Consider the following 17,863-nt stretch of genomic DNA (forward strand, 5'->3'; position numbering starts at 1 on the left):
AATAGTATTCCATCGCCAACATATACCACAGTTTGTTCAGCCATTCCCCAATTGATGGGCATCCCCTCGTTTTCCAGTTTTTGGCCACCACAAAGAGCGCAGGAACAGAAGTCATTCTTGAAGTCTCCTCAGAAGTCTCTATCTGCTCTCACTGACCTGTAAATAGACCTGCACTTCTTCAAACCAATGACAAGCAATTTAGTTTCCATTATATGCCTGGCACTGGAGTAAGCTCTGGGGGGTGGAAAATAAACAAATATATAAATAAAAGATAAATAAACTTTTAGTTGTGTTTTCTCTATTTTCCTTACAATATGCTATCAAGATTGTTTTTTCTCTGGTCAATCCAGGTGTGTCAATTGCATTATGGTTAAAAACTTAGCCACCATTTTTAACAGTTTTAATGGAACCAACCAGTGATCTTTTGGAATTTAATCCTTTCATCAGTTGGAGACTGATATACCTGGAAGCTTTTCCACCACCATTCTTATATTTAGAATGTTTCTTAATTTAAACACATTCATAATTTAGACTTAAAAACAGATGGGCCTTTTCCCCATTTGATCTGAACTAATGAGCTTTTATTTCATGTTTATTTCTACTTTGACCTTTAATTGGAGAGTAGAGGAAAATATAACATAGGGAGAACTCTTTAACATCTAGGGAGAAATGAACAGAGCTGTTTTGACCAGCATGTTTTAAAACTCTTAGCAGTTATATTTAGTCATTGTTGAGTGTAGTCAGAGAATGAAGAGTCCCTAGAATTAACCTCCCACTGAAATTGGGTGGATCATCATCTGGAACCCTAGCCTAGCAGTCACCAAAATTCACCTGTTTTCTTCTTTAGTCAATGTGTGTTGCCCCTTAATGATTTATCCCTTCCTGGAGACTTATCTCCCTGGCTCTCCGAAGAGTTTTCTGCTTGCTTCTAGCATAGGCCAAAGGGACTTTTGAAACTGATCATTATTAGTCTTTCCTTTCCTATCCTTTGGGCCTGGGTTGGGGGTTTTAAAGCAACAGAGTGTACCAGTGACCTGCATATCCTCATTTCTGAGGGAAAGGTTTTAGGAGTCCCTAAGCCTGCCAATAAGAAAAGTGGAAGGAGAAAGTAGGTATAACTCTCGCTCTTGTGTTTTTTTCTTACATTCCCCCCACCCCCCGAATTGGGTAAGGGCACACTGGGGCACTATGGGGCCTGGACTAGATTTTGCTAAAAGTTCATAAATTCTTATGAATTTCTAATTGGTGGTATATGTTGGTAGAATTTACTCTTGAATACCTTTCTCCCCTCCTGACAAGTCTTTCTTTGAGTAAAATATATGCAATTAGTGTAGCAGCCACACTGACCGATTGACTCACCCCCCCACCCCCGTCTTCCCTCAGTTTTTTTTAAAGTCTCAAAATAAAACTTCATCATCTGCAATAGAGGAGAGTGGGTGGGTTGGCATAGTAGGCACAGTAGATATTTAGAACCTTGGAAGCATGAATCTGAGAATACAGAAGGACCACTGTTGTTGGTGAATTTATAATGCTTAAGTTTGAAGGAATGATGTCACAGATTTTGTCATTTGAAAAATCTATGAAATGGCATAGTAACCCTTTTCTTTATGATATTGCAGGCACGGGATGTGCGCACCAATGAAGTGGTGGCCATCAAGAAAATGTCTTATAGTGGAAAACAGTCCAATGAGGTATGTCAAAGAATTTATTTTTATGCTAATCTCTGATACAAGACTGATCAGGAAAGAGAATATTCTGGGTATAATCATATGATTTATTTAACTAAACATTGTGTGTATCATAGATCAAGTTAATAGTTTTAAAAAACTAAAATACCCCAGAATAACCTGATGGTGTGGTAAAAAAGAATCCTGAATTTGGGGTTAGGGCTCAGGCTCTGATCTCAGCTCTGCAAGTTTGTATGGTTTTGTTTAAGTTATTCAACTTCTGTGAACCTCAGTTTCTTCATATGTCTATATGGAACTGGATTAGATGGCCTCTAGGGTCCCTCTCAGCCCTTACTGTGATGCTATGGTCGTATAAACATACCAACTGAGGGTACCTTTTCATTTTTTATTTTTCTTGATGGTTCAGCTGGCACTCCTCAGTTACCTTCAGGTCACCCTTATGAATAGTATAGTCGCTATACTGCCAGGAGAGCACTGTGTATAATATACATTCCCTATTGATTGAAGGCCTGATAAGTTAGCTTTTACTGTAACCTTGACAAGAAGTAAATAGTTGCTTTCTTGTTAACTTCATACTGGGAAAAACATTTTAAAATTAATGAAGACCTGGCTCAATGGATTGAAAGCCAGGTCTAGAGACATGAGGTCCTGGTTTCAAATCTAACCTCAGATACTTCCTTGCTATGTAATTCTGGGCATTATCCTCCATTGCCTATTCCTTACCACTCTTCTGCCTTGGAACCAATACACAGTACTAATTCTAAGACAGAAGGTATGGGTCTAATAAATTAATTAATTAATGAAGACCAAAAAAAATTAATGAAGGCAAATGGATTGTTTGCCTCCATGTCCTTAATTTAAAACCTGTCAGCTCCTCATATCATTGCATTCAGACTTCTCTTTCCACCACTCTACTAAAATTTTTACCCTGAAGTTGTTAATGATTTCCAAATAGCCAAATCGAGGAACCTATTTCAGTCTTTATCTTTTATGCAGCATTTGACACTATTTACTAACCGATTGATACTCTAGCCACCTCCTTTGACTTCCATGCCATTACATGGATGGGGTTCTCTGTCTCCTTCTCTTTTTACTTTCATGTCTTTTCTTCCTGTTGTTAGTTGTCCTTAGTCTCTGTCCTTGGCCCTGTTCACTCTTTTTAAAAAATTATAAAAGAAGTTTTATTGATATCTTTACCTTTATATCTTTTCTCATGCAAGCTTTCTTTTGCTACCTGTCAATCAAACCTTCCCCTGTAAAAACTAAACTAAACTAAACAAAACCCAGTAAGGTTGACACCTCGGTACAGGAGGAAACATTCAAAATGGAATTAAAAACTCCAACTTGAATCCTATCTTCACCACTTACTGGCTGTGTGAGCTTGGGCAAGTCACTTTATTTCCTTGGGCTTCAGTGTTCTCATTCATGAAATTGAAGGAGATGTACTTACTTGACCTCTATTGTCTCTTCCAATTTTTTATCTTATGACTATGTCTGATGCCCCTGTCCCCTGTAGGTGTCTCTTCAGTTTTGTTCTCTGCCCAGAGCTTGGCTTCCTCTTGGTGTTCTCTTTTACATTATTGTTGTCTTTGTGGGTTCTTATTTTAGACTTGAGCAGTGCATGTTTCTCTGAATTCCTTATGTTTGTACTTTCTTGCTACACAGTATTTCAATTTCATTACATTGAACTTCCACAACTCATTTAGCCATTCCCCAGTCAGTTAGATACCCATTTTATTGGAGGTTCTTTACTACCACAATAAGAGGTCTATATTGTTCCTTCCTTTCATTCTTTGATATAGTTGGAGATAGTATGCTAAATAGTAGAATTGGTGAGTTATAGAGTCCAAAAGTTAATCACTTTTCTGACAAAATTCCTGTTTTCTTAGATGTTTGAACCAGTTCAGTTTCACCAAGTTTGTCACTGTGCCTCTTAACCATATTCCCTCCAACATGAATTGCTTCAATTTGTGGTTTTTATCAACTTGCTAGGGGTGAAGTGAAACCACAGAATTGTTTTGATTTGTGTTCTTTTTATTCATGATTTGAAGTATATTTTCCTAAAGCCTTTGATTGTACTTCTCTTTTACATACCATTTGCATCCTTTTGACTCTCCACTTTCTCTTTCCCCTTCCTAGTATCTCTAGCCTTCTACATTCTAAGCACTTAATTAAATGTTAACTTAAATTTAGCTCATTCACTTCCATGTCTCAAATTCTACCACCTCTATGCAGATGTTTCTCAGATCTCTCTCCTATATAAACCAGAGATCTAATCCCATATATCTAGCTGCCTAATAGATATGCCTCTACCTAAATGTCTTGCTTAGCACAAACTGAGCATTTCTAAAATTGAACTCATGGTCACCCAAAGACAAAACTACTCCTTTGTCATGTTTTTTGTTGTTGTTGTTTTGTTTTTTAAACCCTTACCTTCTGTCTTAGAATCATTACTGTGTATTGGTTCCAAGACAGAAGATTAGTAAGGGCTAGGCATAGGGGTCAAATGGTTGCCCAAGATCACACAGCTAGGGAGTGTCTGAGGCCAGATTTGAACCTTGGCCTGGCTCTCAGTCCACTGAGGCACATAATCATATCCCCCCACCCTACCCCATTTTAATGATACAACCCCCCCATCCCCCCCACATCCTGTTTTTAATGATACTACTACCAGTTCTTACATTTGACACTCCACCTGAGTAATTTTTGACATTTTGTCACTTTTAAAATCCAATTACTCACTCAGTCCTGAATGTCCTACCTTCTAATATGTCTCAGACTTTCCTCTCTGTCCTTCCACTGCAGCCACCCTCCCATTTTCTTCCCTAGGCTTTTGAATTGTAATAGCCTCCTAGCTGGCCTTCTTGTCCTTAGGCTGTACTTTCTCTACTCTTTCACATTGTTGCTTTTGTGACTTCTCAGGGGCATGACTTATGTTACTCCTACCGAGAACCATTCTGTGAGTTCCAGTTGCCTACCAAATCACACTGTCTATAACTGCCTTTCTGGCCTTCTCATCTAGTGCCTTCCTAGCTTTCCGGGCTCCCCTCTCATTATCCTCTTTCTTGTACTACGCATTCCAGTCTAGTTAAAGCGTTCATGGCATGAATGTCACATTTGTTCTCCCTTTGCCCTTCTGTCTGCCTTAAGCTATCTCCCATGTGTGAAATAGACCCCCCACTCCCATTCCTTACCTTTTCTTCAGGTGTCATCTCCTGATTTCCTAGGTAAAAGTCATCACACCCTTCTGAGACTTCTTAAATCCTAATACATTCTGCCTTTGTGTAAATCTTCTGGTTTGTGTAAATCACTTTCCTTGGTCCTCACTCTATTATCCTCAATGTTGTTTAGTATAAATGCTGGGTCTTATTTCATCTTTTTATCCCAAGCCCCTAATACCATGCCATATCTATAGTGTTGGTATTTAACAAATGTTTATTGGCTTGTATTGAATCACAAAATATATTCTAGATTTCAACTACTTAAGTAGTATTTAAATAGTATTTTGGTTATATAAAACTCCCAAGTGGAAAAACAAATGAAAATTTATCTTCATCTAAGATTGGGTCAATTTTTCATCTAAAAAGAATGGAAAAAATTATTTGGCACTGGAATTTACTTTATATTTTTTTAACAAGGCATTTATTTATAGATACTTTTTAGGAATGATCAGAGTGAGCACAGTATTTATTTAGTTTGCTTACCTGTAGAATTTAATAAAGTCAGATCTCATCACACCCTAAAAATTGGCAGAGGTAAGAAAACAGAAACAGTCATTTTCATCAGACCATGGGCAGACAGGCACATTCTGTACTTGTTTGTAAGCTTTGAAGTGGCCCAAACATTCTGGATATCAAGTTGGAATTATTGAAGGAACTTATCTACAATATTGTTGTGACCCAGCAATCCAATCCTGGGTTTATATTCTCAAGTGGGTCAAAGACAATACCAAAATATTAATAGCAATCGCTTTTTGTGTTAGCAAAAAATTATAAATAACAGATACTTATAAGTTGGTTGAATTTCTTTTTTTTAAGGTGCTACTATATGAATTAATGAATTATTGTGGTACATTAAGATATGACTAATTATGAGAAATGTGGAAGGATTTTTCTTATAGGTGTAATTGTAGGTAAAATAGATAACATTTAAAGTATTTTTTATAATTTCATGTAAAAACAATTTTTAACATTTCCTCTTAAAAATTTGAGTCCCAATTCTCTCTTCCTCCTTTCTTTCTTATTACTCCCTGAGGTGATGAGAAATTTTATATAGGTTATATACATGAGGAGTCATGTAAAATAAATTTCTATGTTAATTACTTCGTAAAAGAAAAAAAACGCACCACCACCAAAAATAAGGTTAAAAAATGGTTTGCTTTGGTTTGTATTCAGCCTCTATTAGTTCTTTTTCTGGAGATGGATAGCATTTTCCATCATAAATTCAGTGGCATTGACTTATATCTTTGTATTGCTGAGAATAGCTAAGCCATTCACAGTTAATCATCTTACAGTATTGCTATTACTATATAGTGTTCTCCTGATTCTATTCACTTCCCTTTGCATCAGTTCATGTAAGTCTTTCTAGGCTTTTCTGAAAACATCCTGCTTATAAAAATAGTTTTCCATCACAATTATAAACCACAGTTTGTTCAACCATTCACTAATTCTTCATTTCCAATTCTTTGCCACTTCAAAAAAGAGCCACTATAAATATTTTTGTACATGTAAGTCCTTTCCCTTTGTCTTTGATCTCTTTGGTATATAGACCTATAGTGGTATTACTTGGTTAAAGAATAGAAACAGTTTTATGGCCTTTTGGATATGTTTTAAATTGCTCTCCAGAATTGTTGGGTTAGTTCACAACCTCACCAATGGTGTATTAATGTCCTTGTTTTCCCAAAACAGTTAGACACAGGATTGTCCAGGTAAAAATAGAACTGAGATTTAAATCTAGTTGCTCAGACTCTTACATTCTATGCTCTTCTCACTGTACTATGGAGATTCAAAAAATGCCCAGTTTAAATAGAGCAAAGGGAGTAGTGATACAACTGCCAATGATTTTGTCATAAGTTGTGCCTTTGTTACAGGTGGGTCAAATTGAATAGGATGCAGTTTCCTTTTTTTTTAAAACTCTTACCTTTGTCTTGTAATCAATACTAAGTATAATTTATAAGACAAAAATGCAGTAAGATTATTAGTTTCAAATGTGTACAGGATGTATTTACATAGTGAATGTGAATATTTCTATTAATATTTCTGTCCTAGTTAGGACCTGGGTTTGATTGGCTACAATTGTGGATTTGAGTAGTTAAACTGTAGCCAATATATTTTAAAAGGAAGGATGTGGAATTGATTGATGGGGTGGAAGGGGATAAAAAAACAAACCAAAATGAATATACAAAGCTTTGGGGGGATGATAAGTTGTTGTAAAATAAAGTGAGAAACTCAAAAAAGAAATTTCAAGTTTTTATAGGCCTCCAGTGATGTAAGAATAAAGATGTGCTTTTCATTTGTAAATGAATTTGAGCGTCAAATTGGATATCCAAAGAAGTTTTGAACTTTAGTTCCTTGAGTTTATAAATTTAACATATGTTTAAGTTGAAACACAAATGCAGAAGCTAAAATTCTAAACATGGCCTATGAGTAGAAATTGCTTTCATTCTGATTCTAGATAAAAGTAATAAAACAAAAAGGAATTCCCTGTGAACTATTGGTGAATTTCTAGTTTTCTATTAAGAATCAGTTTCAGTATAGGTAAGTATAATTTTGCTTGCTCATTCTAGGTAACTTAGAATATGCTGAGAATACTTTAAAAGCCAATATTGTTTTGTTTCATACTTTTTTTCTTTGTTATTTGAAGTCATCTGCTTTTTAGAAATGGATATGGTGGCTCTAAAGTACACAGGGTCTGGAACCAGGAAGCTCCATCTTCCTGAATTGAAATCTAGCCTCAGACATTTATATGGCTGTGTATCATGGAATAAGTCACTTTTTGCCTCAGTTCCTTCTCTGCAAAATAGGCTGGAAAACCACTCTTGTATCTTTGCCAAGAAAACCCCAAATGGGGTCACAAAGAGTTGGACCAAACTGAAATAACTGAACAGCAAGCTTTTAGAAAACAATTAGCTATTCACCTATGGGGACATAAGGACATTGAATACAATAATCCCTGCTTTCAGGGAGTTTGTATTATAATGGGAGAAGCCACAGAGACATAGATAGAATGTGTAGAATGTACATGAAGAGGATAAATACAAAATAATTCTGGTTAAATAAAAGTTAATTTTTTTCTTCAGTGCAAGTTTTGATTGGATCACCTTTTTACACAAACACATTATTGTTGACTTGGAATATTGCTGCACAAGAATGACCTGAAGATGAATCTCTATTTATACACATGCACACATTTTGTAGTCATGGTACTTTTTTGCCCTCAGCTAAAAATAGAGGTTCAGGGGGCAGCTAGGTGGCTCAGTATAGGTAGAGCACTGGGCCTGAAGACAGGAAGTCCTGAATTCAAATGTATTCTCAGACTTTCTAGCTACATGACCCTGAGCAACTCACTTAACTTGAATTCCCTAGGACTTATTACTCTTCTGATTTGGAACCAATATTCAATATTGATTCTAAGACAGAAAATAAGGTAAAAAATAAAATTAAAATATAGGTTGGTGAAAACTGTCTGTCTTGGATAATAGGACTAAGATCTGACTTCTAGGGAGGCAGAACCAAAATGTTATGGTAGCAAGAAGAAATACAACAATCTCTCCCCTCCCCCCAATCCAAAAAAACCAAAACAAAATCCAAACCAAACAGATCTAGAACACACTCCAGATAAAGTCCTAATCAGAAAAATCACAAAAAAAGTCACAGTTGTTTAATGTCAGCATAGAGTCAGCAAGAGAGGTTCGTAGCACTGTGGATGGGGTCTGGCCAAGAACTCACTGCACAGAGCATCCCATCTTCCAAGGACTGAAAGATGTCTTAAGCTCTACCCCAGGGGAGATGAGGTTCTCATGCTGTTTGTGAGAACAGATACCAGGCAGATGCTTTGTCACTATCCAACTCTAGGTCATATAGCCAGGGTAGACTGAGCCAGGAATAATTAAAAACAAAACCAAAAACATTTCGTTGGATATTTCTCAATTATGTGTAAAAATTTTAAGTCCCAAATTCCCTCCCTCCCTCTTACCCCTCCTCATCCTTGAGATGGCAAGGACTTTGATTTAGATAATACATGCAATGTCATGCCTAACATATTTCCAGATTAGTCATGTTGAAAGAAAAGAAACAAAATAAAACATTAAAAATAAACAAAGTTTTAAAAAGTCTGCTTCAATCTTCATTCAGAGTCATTAGTTCTCTCCCTGGAGACAGATAGCTTTATTCATCATGGTCCTTTGGAATTGTCTTGGATCACTGCCTTGATCAGTGTCACTAAGTCTTTCATAGTTGATCTTCCTTACCATATTGGTATTACTGTTTATAATGCTGTTTCTGCTCACTTTAATTTGCTTCAGTTTTTTTAGGCCTTTGCAGGTTTTTCTGAAATCATCTTGCTCATCATTTCTTATAGCGCGGTAGTATTACATCACAGTTATGCACCACAATTTGTTCAAACATTCCCTAATTGATGGGTATCCCTTAAGTTTCTAATTCGTTGCCACCACAAAAAAAGCTCCAAAACTATTTTTGTACAAATATACCCTTCATGGAACAACTTTAAAGCAAGCAGCCCTTGTGTGATTCTTGTGCCACTATAGAAGGGAAATCTCAGTCCCAGCCTTAGCCCAATCTAAATCTTGAAGAGAAATATCCAGGCAGCAGTCTCAGACTATAGGGGGATAAATAGTCCTGCCCCTCCAGACCAACAGAGCTTTCCATCTGGTTAAGAATAACCGAGTCCTGCAACAGTCTCTGAAATGCCTAAGAGGTAAAGGCCACAGACTTGATACTCCAACCCAAATCCAGGACAGTATCTTGCAAAGCTCAGATCAGGGGACCATTGATCAAACCACTTTGGGAGCCCTGAAAGCTTACAAGTCCTCAGCCTGAGCTGTCCCCAAGGAGTTTGAAAGACACAATACACAATATCTTCAAGAAAACTGCAACAGGCCCAGCCCAGTCATTCTCTTCAGAATGGAATAGAGCTTAGTCCTAACATCAAATCAAAAAACAGGTTGGAAAAATGAGCAAACAAAAAAAGAATATCACCATTAAAGCCTATTCTGTTGATAGGGGCAATTAAGATATAAACCCAGAAGAAAAGAGAAGGGCTTCAAAACAAGTAAAGCCTAAAGGGGAAAAAAATGACAGTTAACTAAAATTCATATTAAAGATGGAAGACCTTTTTAAAAAAGAATTAAAAGCATCTTAATAAGTGAAATGGGATTGCTGAAGGAGAAAAATGGAAAATATCTGAGACCTAAGGAAGAATGATTTGGAAAAGAAATAGCTTGGCACAAGTGGCATAAAACAAGCAACAAACTCAGAAAATAAAAATGGAACAAAGAACCTAATGAATTCATGAGACAACAAGAAATATTAAAACAAAATCAAAAGACTAAAAACTAAAAAGTATGATTTCTCATAGCAAAAGAAACTGACTTGGAAAATAAATGAAGGGAAGAAGATGTAAGGATCTTCAGGTTACTGAAGAGCCATGGCCAAAATGATAATCTGATAAGAAATTCCTAAATGAACACTCCCAGGAACATTATAGTCCAAATCCAGAGCTTCCAAATCAAAGAACAAATATGAGAAGCAGTCATAATGAAAGAATTCAAATTCCAAGGATCCACAGTCCGGATTACACATCATTTAGCAGTTTCCATTTGAAGATGCAAAGAACTTCAAGTATAATGTTCCAGAAGGCTTAGAACCATGAATAACTTGCCCAGCAAAACTAAGTATAATTACATTGAGGGAAAGGAGGGAATTAATCCAAAGACTGGAGCTTCATAGAAGCTTTGAAGTTAAAAGAAACATAAAAAGCTCTTTTAGGGATGTCAAGGAATTAGAAACTGATTGAACAAGAATTTTATACACATGTATAAAAACACCATTATACTGTAAGAAATGACAAAGGGGATAGTTTCTGATAAACCTGGGAAGACTTGTATGAGTTAAAGAATGAAGTGAGGTGAACCAGGAAATAATTTATACAAAGACAATAATGTAAAGTCAAACAATTTTTAAAGATTTATGAACTCTTCTGTGTAATGACCAATTATAATTATAGTGGAATAACAGAATTGAATGAAACATGATATCTACCTTCTGATAGAGAAGTGAAAGGATTAGAGTACAAAATGAAATAGATTTTTTGGGGGGAGGGTCATAGTTTAGAAATTAGCTTTTTAAAAAAAATGTGATTGCTAATATTTCTGAAGATTGCATAATTAATTTAAGAAATCCTTTAGCGAATTGATAGGTAGTAACATACATAGAAGCAATATAATACTGAGCTCCAGCAAAAAAAAAAAAATCCATTCTTGAAGTAATGTTCAAAGTTGCTGATTTATTTACAATATATTACTTTATATTCAAGTTGTAAAGCTCCTTTCAAAGAGAACTAAAATCTTATTTTGTAAGGCAAGTTATTAATCAAGTATTACATGAAATCTAAATTTTTTTATTGATTACCGAAAAAAACATGGGGCAAATAATGGATAACAAGATCAAGCTTAAGCAGAATGACCCAGATTCCTCAGGTTTTCTCCCTACCCAATCACTCCAAAGTGTCTTCCAAAATTAATACACTAGTTTCCTCACTCTAGAACCATTTTCAGAGACCATTCATTGGGTTTGTCTATAGATAATCTAAGACCACTCCTTAGACATAGTCCATATGCTAGCATATAATTTAATCCTTTAAATTTTAAGAAAATAATCTTCCCAAATTTGGATTGTTTTATATATTCTATTGGGTTATATAGGGTCCATTTTTAATTAAGTCTGTATCTCTACCAGTGTTTGGCACATTGTACATAGGAGGTAGGCTTGGATTTCACTTCTGCTCTTGCTAAAGGTAGAGATCTGCCCATCCCTGTTTGCCCTACTAAACAGCAGGTTGATCTGGATGCCAGGTGACCTCACATTCTATAATGCCCTGCACATAATCTGAAATAGCCTATGAAAAATCTGTTTACACTACATCTATTTTCATCTGGTTTCTAAAAACCTTTTGAATTCTATGAAAAGAATGAATGACTGAATACCAGAATAGTTTCTTTAATAGTAAAAGGTAAGTAGAAACATCTTCACAGAACAGTTCTTATTAGAATTAATAAGAGCTTACAGCGTTCTTTATTGGATACATTAAATATCAACATGATGGGGTAAGTCAGGAAGGCTTGAGTTAAAATCTGAACTCAGAGACTTAATATTTGTGTGACCCTGGGCAAGTCACTTAAAGGTCTGTCTGCCTCAGTTTCCTCCTCTACAAAGTGTAAATAATAATAGCCTCTAACTTTCAGGGTTGTTACTAGGATAAAATGAGATAATATTTGTAAAGCCCACTGTCAACTTTAAAGCATTCTGAAAATATTAGCTATTATTATTAGGAAGACAATTTCAGATATATAATAGCTACTGGTATAAGCTCTCGATGGTAACATGGTTTAGTGTGAATAACAATAAAGTCCTTAAAATAAGGGAAAACTCTTTTAAAAAGAACAGAACCTTGAAGCAAATGCTGGTCACTACATTTCAGATAGAAATAGATGAACTCTAGGATTGGTTAATAGGCCCTGGCTTATAGATGGTAGATCTGAAAAGTGAATTTTTATTTCCTATAGGTGGTTTTAATATTTCATACCCAGATCTTAGCCAAAAGAAACTTAGCTTCACATGTCTAGAGTCTTCTCTTACAGAGGACTTGGTTTTATAGTTGTTATTTTTTTAAAACTCTTACCTTCCATCTTTAGTTCCAAGGTAGAAGAGTGGTAAAGGCCAGGCAATAGGGATTTAGAGACTTGGCCAAGATCACACGGTATCTAAGGGCAGATTTTAATGGGCAGAACCTTCTATCTGGCACTTAATCCACCCAGCTGCCCTCAGTTTTATAGTTTCAATTACTTAAAAGTAACTTCACCTGAACTTAGTATCTTAACTTATGGCATAGTATATCAGGAGGACCTGCTGTGCTTTTTTTTTGCAATTTGTATAAAATTCTCTTGTATACTTAAAGAGACTATGTTAGGACTACCCTGTAAGTTATAGAAGGCATTCATATGCATGTAAAAACGTTGCTATTTTACATTATGGGAAATAAAACTAAAAGAGGTGGTGGTAAATTAAGGGACTGGATTGGGGGGGGGACTTACGTCCCTAAAAAGGGACATTTTATTTCTTAAAAAATTATTTTTATTAAATTAAATTTAATTTAAAAATTATTTTTTAACATTTTACAAAATTTGAGTTCCATATTTTCTCCTTTCCCTTCTCCCTCCTTTCTCCCTGAGAACAGAAACAATATGCTATCAATTATACATATGAATTCTTAGAAAACATTTCTATATTAGCCATGTTGCTAAAATAAAATTTTTTAAAAATCAAGAAACAAAGTGAAAATGTATGCTTCAGTACATACTCATAGTTCATCAAATCGCTCAGGAAGTGGATATCATTTTTCATCCTGAAATTGTCTTAGAATATTGTATTGATCAGAGTAGCTAAGTTTTTCATATTTGATCATCATTTGACAATATTGTTGTTACTATTTATATTGTTCTCTTGGTTCTGCTTACTTTACTTTGCATTAGTTCATATAAGTTTACTCAGATTACTTATTTCTTTTAGCACAATAATATTCCATCACAACTTGTTCAGCCATTCCCCAGTTGATAGGCATCTCTTCAATCTCTAATTCTTTGCCATCACAAAAAGAACTGCCATAAATATCTTTGAACATATGAGTCTTTTCCCTTGTTCTTTGATCTCTTTGTAATACAAACCTAGTAGTGGTATTAGTGGGTCAGAGAATATGCACAGGTTTTTTTGTGTTTTGTTTTTTTTTCCCCCCTTTTGAACAGTTTCAAATATTTGGTCCTCTAGAATTAGAATGGTTTGGACTAGTTCATGACTCTACCAGGGGTGGATTAGTGAAGTAATTTTTCCACAATATCTCGAGCATTTATCATTTTCCTTTTCCCTAGTTTTAGTCAATCTGATAAATGTGAGTGATACTTCCAAGTTGTTTTAATTTGAATTTCTCTATTCAGTAGTGACAGAACTTTTTAATGTGAATATTGACAGCTTTGTTTCTTCTTCTGAAAACTTCCAGTTCATATCCTTTGACCATTTATCAATTGGAGAATGAATGATTTTTGTAAATTTGGCTGCGTGCAGGCTATTTTTGAGACATAAGTCGTTCTTTGGAAAAATCTACTATAAAATATTCTTTTTTTTCTATTTTGGGTTACATTAATTTTGTTTGTGTGTCATTTTCTTTCAGGGTTTAATATATGTATAAAATTATAATCAAAATTCTAGGTGCTAATCAATTAAATTCCTCTCTTGCAAAACTTTCTTTTATATACAAAAAAAATTTGTTGGGGAAATAAATGTGCTCAAAGTGGGACCCATTTTAGTTGGACATTTAAAACTTAGTTTAAAATTCACAAAAGATGTAAAGAAAATGCACTGTTATGTAGCTGTCATACCTGTATTTCTTCTAGGAAAGTTTTGTTATTATTATTATTATTTTTTTTTTTTACTTTAACTTGCCTTGAAACAGTAACAGTTGACATTCTTTCTGGGTATTCCTTTTTTACAGAAATGGCAAGACATTATTAAGGAAGTCAAGTTCTTACAGAGAATAAAGCATCCCAACAGTATAGAGTACAAAGGCTGCTATCTACGTGAGCACACAGCATGGGTAAGCATTCTCTCTGCCTCTTGCACTGTTAGATGGTTGCATTTAGAATGGGTTAATTTTTAATGTATTGAGTTTGTTTAGTAGAGCCACCTGATCACATTAAGAAAGGGATAGGCTGAACCTTTAGATGGTAGGGGAAGAGGGAATGAATTTCTGGGTCTTTTCAGTTTATGCAAAATTAGAATTTTCACCTTGTTTTCTTAGAAATGAATTTTTCATATGATATTTTTCTATTCAGCAAGAATTTATTATTAAGAGCTGAATATGTAACAAGTGCTATGCTTTATAAAGCCAGAGTTGGGGAATCAAAGACAGTGAGAAATGGTCCCTGCCTTCAAGGAGTTAATGTTTTTCTGGGAAAAAATAGCATCCCCTAAATCCATATGTACCATATTTTAGTGAGAGTGAGTGTAGGAGCAATTAGTAGTGGAGGATCAGGACAAGCTCCTGTGGACACCAGCACCCAAGCTGTGGTTGGGATGGCAGTAGGAAGCTGAAGATGTAAAGCTGGACAGGGGCCTGGCCAGAGACAAAGAAAGAAGCAGAAGATGGAGCATCATTGACAAGGAGAGCAAGCAGGGCAGTGTGGCTGGAATGTAGAGTAGGGGAGTAAGGAATCAGAGATCTGCACAAGAAGAGAATTTAGAGCCAGACACTAGAGAATTTTGAATGACAAACAGAGGGATTTATATTGTTTCCTCTGGTTAATCAGACTCCGTGCAGGACAAGTGGTGTTTAAATTAGAAGTTAAACATAGGATGTTTGAAAGCATTGGTCATATGATCAGCTTTGGGCTTGTGGCTGAATGTGTTTTCTTGCCTATGTAATATTTAAAGGTGATTGTTGGCACCTAGGTAGCAGTGCTGATGTCAGGAAGACCTGAGTTTGAATCCTGCCTTTCCTACTTATTAACTTTGTGACTCTAGGCAAGTCATTTAACAACTCATCTGCAAAATGGGAATTATAATGGCACCCATCTCCCAAGTGGTTGGAAAAATCGAATGAGATAACATTTATAAAGTGCTTTTCAAACATTAAAATAACATGTAAATGCTAGCCATTATTATTATTATAGAAAAACTTGAATATAATGTCTGAAACTTATTAGTGGTGAATTTTTGTCCTCTTTTTGGTAAGAGTGCTTTCCATTGACCTTTGAATAGTAAAGGGTTTTTGCTTCCTGCATAGACCATAGGCAAATACTGTTTTAGATTTACCAAATCCAATTGAATTTTTTGAATCTGAAAAATTTTGTCGCACTTCCTCAGTGTCCTAAAATCTATAAGAAAAGGAAGTATATAAAAGTGTGGTATATAGAGACATGGGTTCTCAACCTTTCTAATGCCATGACCCTGCAATACAGTTCCTCATGTTGCAGTGACCCCAAACCAAAAAAAAATTATTTTGGTGGCTACTTCAAAACTGTAATTTTGCTACAATTATGATTCGGAATGTAAATACCTGATATGCATTATGCATTCTCATTGCTACAAATTGAGAGGTTGAGAACTGCTGTATATAGAGACATGGGTTCCAAACCAGGAAGGCCTTGGTTCAGTTCTTGCCTGTGTCATATTCTAGTTGGACACCAGACAAATTATACAGTCTTTTGGAGGACTCCAAATCTGTGCTGTCAAAGTCAGAAAGGAATTACACATTAATAACATCTATGTTGTATTTTTATTTATGTTGTTAAATAGTTTCCTGTGACATTTTAATTTGGTTATTTGGGATCAATGCTGAAGCCAGTGAGTTGGACACCTCTGCTCTTTGCAGAAGGGGGTTCATTACCTGAGAATTCCTTATACAACAAATCTCATGTTTAAGCCCTGTTATCTGTCCTTTGAATTTGTAAGCCACTTGAATAGAAGGTATCATTGAATAATGTCCAAATTGTGACTTTCACAGAGGCATTGCCTATCTCAGGACATCCTAGAGAAATACAGGAGTAGGAAAACTAGACCAACATATAGATGGGATAGTTTGTTCCATAGAAGCAGCATTGGAAATGGACAAATAGCTGTATGATGTTATAGTGGAGTTTGTGATATATTAGACTTGACTGAAGAATGCTGGTCCAGACCATGGCATGTTCTCTGAGTTTTTGTTAAAGCTATGTCCCAAGGTAATCAGTAGACTATATGGAGTTTAAAAGATTTTTTGTAATTATTTTCATGCAGCTTGTAATGGAATATTGCTTAGGATCAGCTTCAGACTTACTAGAAGGTAAGTTTCTTTTTATTCTTCTAATAGTAGATTTTCCAAAAGTGAAATTTAAATTTAGTAAAATAAAAACTAGAGAAAAAACAGAAAATAGAGGAAACCTTAACTTTTTGTTTTCCAGATTTTCAGAATGGTATATTTTACTGTCATAAAATTATACTATTTAGAATAATACTTTTCTTACTACCATTTTAAGCATCAGCTACTTTCTTCCACACTTTGAAGGCCCTTTTTCAAAATCATGCACAAATAGCAGAACTAGCTTTTTCCTTTGAGGTCAGAGCTTGAGGGTATATTTGCTGGTACTTATTTCTCTTAAGAACCTAGTATTTTGCTGGCAAATAAAAAATTCGAATAAGAGCTACAATATTACAAACTGAACTTGGTGATTCCCTACATATGGTTTTGCTGTGTCATGTTGGAAATGCTTGGTTTTCCCACTTCCTTCCCCTGCCCCAACGTTTTCAGAAGCTTTATTTTATCATAAAACCTTTTTGGGGGGGGGTAAGGAGATACTATGAAAGTATGTGAATTACATATTGACTTTTACTAAATGATTTTCAACAAATTATTCTAGTTCACAAAAAGCCATTACAAGAAGTGGAAATAGCAGCAATCACACATGGTGCTCTCCAGGGATTGGCCTATTTACATTCTCACAATATGATCCATAGGTGAGTGTTTTGAGAGCTAGTGTTTGCTCTTTCTCTCTCTCTCACACGCACACACATGCACAATTGGTTTGCTCAATTGATCATAGTAATAAATTTATTGTTGATAATAGCAAATTAAGTAAATTTTTCAAGAGTAAAATTTTAAATTCTAATTATAGTTTTCTATAAAAATACCATGTTTTAGAATGCTGAATTTAACTGGTATACAAAAATGTCAACCCAGTGGTTGTCTTTTTTCTTCATTTCCATCTTCTATTTGTTTGTGACTACTGGGATTTCTTGAGTATGTAAGACTTATAAACTTGATATGATAGAAATTGGCACATTGTTAATCCTTGTTATAATCAATTTAGTTACCTTTAAATGTGAAAATTTTATCTTTGAAAATTAAATAGA

General features: G+C 35.1%; 1 protein-coding gene across 5 annotated transcripts in view; it reads left to right on the forward strand.

Moving 5' to 3' along the window:
* The window catches only part of TAOK1 (TAO kinase 1), a 172,734-nt gene that overhangs the window by 108,596 nt on the left and 46,275 nt on the right, over window positions 1-17,863 (forward strand). For all 5 annotated transcript variants that reach the window (XM_056819568.1, XM_056819567.1, XM_056819570.1 and 2 more), the window contains 4 exons: window positions 1,620-1,691; window positions 14,469-14,570; window positions 16,751-16,796; window positions 17,371-17,467. In XM_056819568.1, coding sequence (XP_056675546.1) covers window positions 1,620-1,691; window positions 14,469-14,570; window positions 16,751-16,796; window positions 17,371-17,467 — 317 coding nt within the window. The remainder of the gene's footprint in view (window positions 1-1,619; window positions 1,692-14,468; window positions 14,571-16,750; window positions 16,797-17,370; window positions 17,468-17,863) is intronic.

Source organism: Monodelphis domestica, chromosome 2 (genome assembly GCF_027887165.1).
Source record: "Monodelphis domestica isolate mMonDom1 chromosome 2, mMonDom1.pri, whole genome shotgun sequence".
Classification (NCBI taxonomy): domain Eukaryota; kingdom Metazoa; phylum Chordata; class Mammalia; order Didelphimorphia; family Didelphidae; genus Monodelphis; species Monodelphis domestica.